The following is a 7,712-nucleotide window of genomic DNA, read 5'->3' as shown; positions in this document are numbered from 1 at the left end:
TAGAAACTGATGTTCAGAAAAGTCAGTGGTAGAGCTGAGGTTTAAACCCACGTCTGGCTGATGCTAAAACTCTTTCTATTTCTGTGATACCAAGAAGTTTAATTTCCTTCCTAGAGAGGCTAATTTAGAATCTGAAGAGTTTTTCTTTCAGTCCAATAAATGAGCCTTAATTGTGCTAAAGGAATTCAAAGATTAAGACAGCAACTACCCAAATTTGTCAGCAAATCCATCCGACAATGACCGCAATGATGACAAAAATGGCTCTGTATATGCCAAGCACCGTTCTACTTTACATATATTCTATTTTACACGTACGACCTCAATTGATAAAGCAGGTGCTGTTATATTAGTTGGCGAAGGCCCTGCTTTGCTCATTCTTACATGTAGCTGTCGAATCAAGTGGAACAAAGTATGATACCTCCAGACTAACTACCAACGTGTTTTACTTCAGACACTTGATGAAAGACAAAACACTTCAGTGTTACAAAGGCTCAGTTCTTGTGTTAACTAACAAATCAAGGGGACAATTCTCACCACACTTGACAGTAGTAAGGATTGTCATGATCTGATACCAGGTTGGAAAGTCACATGAATGTTAATACAGTGAAGAGAAGTGATAAAAATGCCAATGGAATTGGCTTCTCAAATCAGTGCCGAGCTGTATAACACACTGTATCGTAATGACAGGAGGGGAACTTTGTATTTCTGAGTGCAGCTGTGTTGAGGAAGTCAAGCAGAAGCTCTTCCTGCAGAACTGGCCTCCGCTGGTCTTTGGAGGGAATGTGCTCCCCTCTCTGCACGGTGGCCTCCACCCTGCTAGAGGCCTGCAGGTTTGCTCCATCAAAGGAAACTTGACTCTGAGTCTCTCTAGCTTAGTGGTCATTTTCCAGCACAAAAGCTGAATCAAAATAGAGAAAATGAAGATCAACGTAACACCAATCCCTCTGGGTGGTATCTGGAGTTTTCTCTGAGGCGGCAGGAATAGTGGAATATTTTTGAATTCTGTGTTAATTTTCAATTGTTTAAACCATGACTTAATGTCAGATAATTTCCTCTTGGCTATATAACCCTACGCTATATACCCAATCTCTCTCTTGCCCTATGAAATGCAGCAAAATGGGGTAGTGGTTATTCAGGTGCTGGAGTCAGATTGCCCACGTTGGAACCCAGCTCTGGCACTTACCTGCTGTGTGACCTTGGGAAAGTTGCAACTTCTTGGTCTATCTCAGATTCTTCCCCTGAAAATGGAGATCACATAGGGTGCTACCTTGTGGGGTGTTATTGGTCACATAAACCACATAGAACAATGTGTGGGACATTGTAAGCATATCATTGGATGCTATTTGCAATTACTAAGTTTATTTCCAAGTTCACTGTTCATAACATTGGCAGAAATCCTGAGCTAAACCTGGTCACAATGAGGGATTGTATCCCCAAGTTAACTATGAGGTTGGTATATGTGAGTTATAGAATCGTTCAGTACAGACACTCTTCAATTCTTGAGAAATCAACTTAACTCAAGTATAACAGTAACTATTTATTGTATCGACATATTTACAAAATATTACAAAGTGAAATACCACTCTAGTTCATCATATTACATACACAAGAGCTGCATACAACAAGACAAGTGTATGGAAAACAGTGACTTCTGTCTTTGGTATTAGAACTCTACACAGACCCAAAGCATTTAAAGATTCCAATACAAAGTACTAAACGTAGACAAAGATGCCATTGGTAACGTCACAAAAAGGGGCTCTACTATCCTCTGCTAGGAAATCCCCAGCCCATGAAATGCAACGGGAAGAAACACCTCTTACAAATGGAGTCTATTGAGTAAAATTAACAATACGTGCTACAATACTGTGCACACAGGAATGTTCCCATTGGTGTGACGCTGTTCTCTCCATAACAACATTCGGCTGACCGGTAACAGATGAAACACTCCCGAGACACAGAGTTGCAGATAAGACTTTATAGCAAAGAATCCACTTGGAGAATACACCTTAGGGGTGTAACTGTACTGTACAGAATATTTTATAAAATACATTTTCATAATCATTTACACATATACAAAAATCTGAATTGATTTTAGCAAATAATTCTCCTAAACACACAATCACAGTTTACATAATTCTGAGGTAAAGGTCTTAAATCTATCCTAGATGAAAAGTCCTAGCCCACGAAGGTCTCGAGCAGGGGGATGTGTCTACTGAAGGTCAAGTTCGGCACCCAGGTGGCTGGGAGAGAGGGTAGGCACACCCACCTCATCTCAGAGATAATCTAAAATTTCAGAACTGAATGTTCCTAGTTCAGCTCTATTAAGTTAATGCTTATAATTTCTGTTTTACCCAAACACAAAACACTCTCTGAATCTTGTCAGAACATGACTTCTGCTATGCAGGAATTATTTCATCAGGAAAGGGCCAAGTTAGTGACTTGACTTGACTGCCTTGGCTAGGGACTCTGGCGTCCCAGGAAGAACACAATTAGATTCCTCACATAAAATAGTAAGAGCTTGCTAAAACACATGCATGGCAACACTGATCTTCCCTGCAGGTGATAACACTCCCAGAAAGGGCTGCAGAGGGGGAGACTGAGAGAAGCTGAAAGCCCAAGGCTCCAGTCCCAGAAATGCATGAAAGACCCCATTGTGCTTTCCTTCCCAAACTTGCAACTAAGTTGTTTGTGCTCCGAGAAAATGTGGGAATCAGAAAACACAACCCAGGTCTTTTTTTGGGGGAGGGGGAAGGAGGGAAGGCATGTATCATACATACTGCTGCTATAAAATGACTTACATGAATTAGAGCCCTTGATCTGTTTCTGTAAACAAAGCCACCTTACTCAGGTTATTAGTAACTTCCCCTAATACACCCGGCTAAGAGCATTTCATAAAGTCTACACGACTAAAATAACCCTATGAAATCATGAAGGTCAGAAAGACTTAATAGGAAGACACTCTCTTTCATGTGCTTCTCTCTCTCTTTTATAAGGAAGTTTGCAAATATAATCAGGACATCAAATGAATAATTAAAACCCTCCAGGGATATATCATTTGTGACGCCAACCTGAGCGCTCATTTGCCTTTCATATTTTATCATGAGTAAACTCTGGGGGTAAACGTATTTGCTGGGTATGAGTCGCCTTGTTGGGCAATTTAAGACAAGCAATGCTGGATCTTTGGAAGGAACGTGCTCTGCCACCTGCCCCAAATGGCAGAATGCTAATATTTCTTCACACTGGGAAAAGCAAAATTAAGCTACTGCTTATTTGTGCCATCAAAATTTCTGGTGAACGGCACAGGACAATAAAGTAAATACGCATTAAACACTGAATGGCAGGCATCTGTGGCATCTGACCAGATGAAGTAAAGAGAAATACGAAGCAATGTGCATGCAGAGCTCTTCTGAGAACAGCTTTTGGCTTTGCTCTGGTCTCTGACAATGACAGACTGGCAGGCTGTTTCCTGCACAGCTCTAGGCAAGCCATTAATCTGTCAGTCCCAGCATCTTTAGAAATCCCAGCATTAAGACTTAGGAGGAGTTAAGGAGGGAGGATGTTGAACAGCCAGAAATGCAGCTTTTTCAACACTTCAGTTAATTCACAAGGCCATGCGGGCTTCTGTTTATCGCTCTCTGCCGCTTCTGGTACAGGGTGCGACGCGGGATTGGAATTTATTCATCCTCTTCCACATACGTGGATGGAAACCAGCCCACCTGCAAAAGAAGAGCAACCCACATCGCAACATGACTTTTCACCTGGCGCTTCAAAGAATTCTACAAATAGAGTATTTTGCTTTCATTACACCCCAATTACACTAGGCTTTTATGCCCATTGTAAGTGAGCAAGATTGGTTTAACCGCTCTTAGACGCCTAATAGAGTGAATGATAGAAATAGAGGAATAAAATGAGCTTAAACGGTGTTCTAATCCACTAGCACACAAATAAATATGCAAATTAACTGTAATACTGGGAGTTCTGCCGCAGAATGGGATGGAAAGCTGGAGGCACTGTGCTCCATTCTCACCGGGCTTCGTCAGTAGCTCTTCTAGATGTTTTGCAATACTAATAAAGTCTTTGTAACAGGAAGGGAAATGCTCCTGAACTCTTCCAAAGAGGAAGCCATCAAACTTGCTTGGTCAACTTTATGTCGCTATCATATTCATTGAAATGCATTTTTAGAGATCGCCTGGTCTCAGCAAGGTGTAGCACGAGTCTCACAGACCAGGGCTCTGTGGGCTGAGAGCTGCAGCACGGTACAGGGGCTTCTCCCCAGCAGGAGCATGGGTGGCAACACCTGCCCGATCCCCTTCATTCCCACGCTCCCCTCGATGGATAGGGGCAACTCACCCTGCCGTTCACCTCTCCTCTCCACCAGCCATTGGCACTCATCTTTGTATAAATCTTCACCACGTCTCCTTTCAGCAAGGACAATTCTCGCATGTCTCTTGCACAAAAGTCGTACCGAGCGATGGCAATGCCCAGCACTTTTGGACTTAACACTGTAAAGAAATGACAGGGAGTCAGAGTTGAAGTTGGTTAACAAGCGTAAGAACCTAATCAGACGAATGTTACTGATGCTATCAAATGCACGGTCATGATTTCATTACAGACCAGGGATAATGGCAGAGGAGCTTGAAAGCAGCAGAATTGCTGTTTCAATTCAATCAGGTGTAGGCAAATTCATGACATTCAAAGAACCACTGTTCTTTTTCCACATCCTTCATATGAACTTCAAAATAGGGATCAGACTTTGTTACACACACACACACACAATCAAAACCCCACAATAAAAAGAAAACCTGGTTAATATCTAAGTGACTGTCTAAGGAGTCGGAATCTAAAATAACTTTGGCATAAATTTTGATGGCACAGTCATCTATGTCTAACTAGCACCTTGAAAGTGAAGCTTTAAGTTTTTATCTTGTAACTTCTTGACTCATACTTAAAACAACTAAATTTTTGCTTGGCTGAAAGTCTCCTGTCAAGTCCATGTCGCTCTTTCTGGCAACGTACACTCTCTCTCTAGGCTTAAAACTATTCGGGGATAAACTCACTTATTGCTTCGTATCTATTCTAATTCCACTTATGTGAAGGGTGAATCAGACCTAACAGAAAGAACACACAAATACCATCCATAGATCTTCCTTTCAAACAAATAATGGCCTAGGGAAAACTTCAGCTGGAGCAGCTAATCAAAACCAAGATGGCAAGGTGTTCACCGCCTTTGTTCAGTTTTTTTCTTTTTTTGATGGTAGGAAAGGAACTTTCTCCCTGTCTCTGCCCACCCTGATCTGGAAGGAAAACTCAATTCAAGCTGCTAGTCCCTGGAGTTCCCTAACACATTTTGCACTAACTTCTCTAGCTGTTGCTCTTTGGGGTTATAAAGTGTTTTCAATTATATGTTCAGTGATTCTGAGAATCGCTCATCTGAGATTGGTGGGATTTTATAAATCGTAAATGGCAAAGGAACTTACGTGTAAGAAAAAGAGACAAATGGGGAACATCACCCAGGTGTGTGATTAACAGCCCCAGAGCTCAGGCAGCCACAGTTATGACCCATGTCACCTCAGAGGAGCTTGCCCATCTGGAGACAGGGATCTCTGAGCTATTATTCATGGATTTGTAAAGACAGAAATTTTTTTAGTCTCCAGGTGTCAATCATGAGACAAATGAATGGCAATACTGTAGATTTCAAAACTGTAAAGGGAGTAAAAATGGGGCACTTTATTTTACTGTTCAGGACACAAACCACTTTAATAGTTGTCTTACTGAAAACTGTCCCATTGCCGGGGCACAGCACTCTTATAAAAACACCCCTGTGGTGGAAAAGCCCCATGGTCAACTCAACCGTGTGACCTTGCACGGTTCTCTTGACACCTGGGCCACATCTTCCTCACCTATAAAATGAAACATTTGTACTTGATGACTTCCAAGATCTTTTTTGTTCTCAGTTCTCTGAATTTATGGGAGCTTGCAGGTTAATTTTTTAAAGTCTATAAGAAAACATCCTGCACCTAGCCATGCTGTACTCCCCTTGATGTCTCATAAACAGCCATTAAACTCTCTGGCCAGTGCCAGAAATCAAGACCAAAATGCCCCTGCACAAGCTGAAGAACTGTACAGCTGGTGGGCACTGGTCATCCTCTCAAGCAAAAGTGGGCTGAATTTCACTCTTCTGTTTGGAGACAAAGTTGAGATTTTAATTTATTTTCTTAATGGAAATATAGAAAACTGTGCTTTTCTTAATGAAAATTCCTGGTTCTCAAAACAAAACAAAACAAAAGATGATTTTACAGAGGACTTCATCCCTCTGTAGACTTCCAAATCCCCATTCCTTTCCAACCTCTCCAACAGACACATTATAAAAGTCTTGCTGAAACGCACAACACGAACACGAACACACACACACACACACGGCAACCAGAGAAGTGAAATGTCACGGCAGACAATGGCTTTATGGCAGAGAAGAGTAAAGTGCATGGTGGTCATGGAACTCGGGGACTGGCTGTGAGGAGACGTGTCTAGATGAGGCGCCACACACAGAAGTTAAAATATCGTATTTGCAAACAGAAGCAGGTTGAAGAGACATATAAAAGCAGTAAAGCAGTACCTGACCAGAAAGGAGTGGAAGAAGGGGGAACAAAGCTGTAGTCTGGAGGAGTGACAAAAGAAAAGCCACAGAACAAAGAAGGGGCTTAGAGAAAGAAAGAAAAAAAAGACAAGCAAAAGAGCATTTAGGTATTGGCAAAAAAAAAAAAAAATCTTAACACGACTATATTGTCATCTGTAATCATAAGAAAACGGTTACATCCATGTTGGAATATCAAACTTCATTTCTCAGCCACTTCTTTTCAATCAGCATTTCTAAATGAAGAACAAGCCAAACTTTTACCTTTTGATTAACATTGGTTTTGCAATTCAGAGCTGTCTACCCTTTTCGAGGCAAACACAGTATACCCACTCCACGCTGCCCTCTTTGAATCCCATCCGTGCAAGGATGGCCTTCTTTGCTTGATGTAGTGCCCAGCTCCCACTTGGTCACTCAGTAGAAAGGGGAGGGGGAATACTGTGAATTCTGAATGCAAAATGTGCTTCACATCAAAGCAGGTGTAAAGAATTAAGAGCCTACAGGAAAGTGTCATTGAAACATGTAGAATCCATGGAAAAATTTTAAAAGGCACTCGTGATTTGTCATGGAGCACCCCTCACCAAGACCAAACACGCTAGCTTATTTTCGAAAGGAGGAAAAGGCAATTAGAAATGAAAAACACTCTGGATCTTATTGTAGTAGTTAAATAAAATCCATACATTCTCCATGTTGTAGAAATGCACAGAAAAGGTATATGCGTGTGGATGCTCCAAACCTTTTCATTTTACTCTTAATAATGTGAGTTAACAGCATTTATCAAATGGTTCTGAAGTGTTAGACACCATGCTTAATGAGTTATGTTCAATATTTCATTTAACAATCATAATAACTCTAAGAGGAAAGTACTAACACTGTCTCCCCTACATCTCAGAAAGCCTGGACCCCACCCCAGACTCTGAGGGGCATGCTCTGAGCTGCCAGGACACCACTCTGCACCCCTCACTCTGCTGCAAGACCTCTATGGGCACCTGGACATCTCAACCTGCTGACACCACAGCACCACTGCAATGCACCAGGAAAGCATGGCTACACAGTTTCTCCCAGTATTACTTTCCCCTTC

At 41.7% G+C, this 7,712-nt stretch overlaps 1 protein-coding gene across 1 annotated transcript in view; it reads right to left on the bottom strand.

Annotated features, from left to right (window-relative positions):
• Positions 1-1,528: 1,528 nt before the first annotated feature.
• VAV3 (vav guanine nucleotide exchange factor 3) overlaps positions 1,529-7,712 on the bottom strand; it is a 384,658-nt gene continuing 378,474 nt past the window's right edge. Inside the window, exons 26-27 of the mRNA XM_012801644.1 lie at positions 4,351-4,502; positions 1,529-3,716 (exon numbers count right to left, since the gene is read on the bottom strand). Coding sequence (XP_012657098.1) covers positions 3,675-3,716; positions 4,351-4,502 — 194 coding nt within the window. The 3' untranslated portion in view covers positions 1,529-3,674. The remainder of the gene's footprint in view (positions 3,717-4,350; positions 4,503-7,712) is intronic.

The sequence above is a fragment of the Otolemur garnettii genome, unplaced genomic scaffold (assembly GCF_000181295.1).
Source record: "Otolemur garnettii isolate 467f Iridium unplaced genomic scaffold, OtoGar3 scaffold00010, whole genome shotgun sequence".
In the NCBI taxonomy this organism is placed as follows: Eukaryota; Metazoa; Chordata; class Mammalia; order Primates; family Galagidae; genus Otolemur; species Otolemur garnettii.
This window is presented reverse-complemented; position numbering and strand designations above follow the sequence as displayed.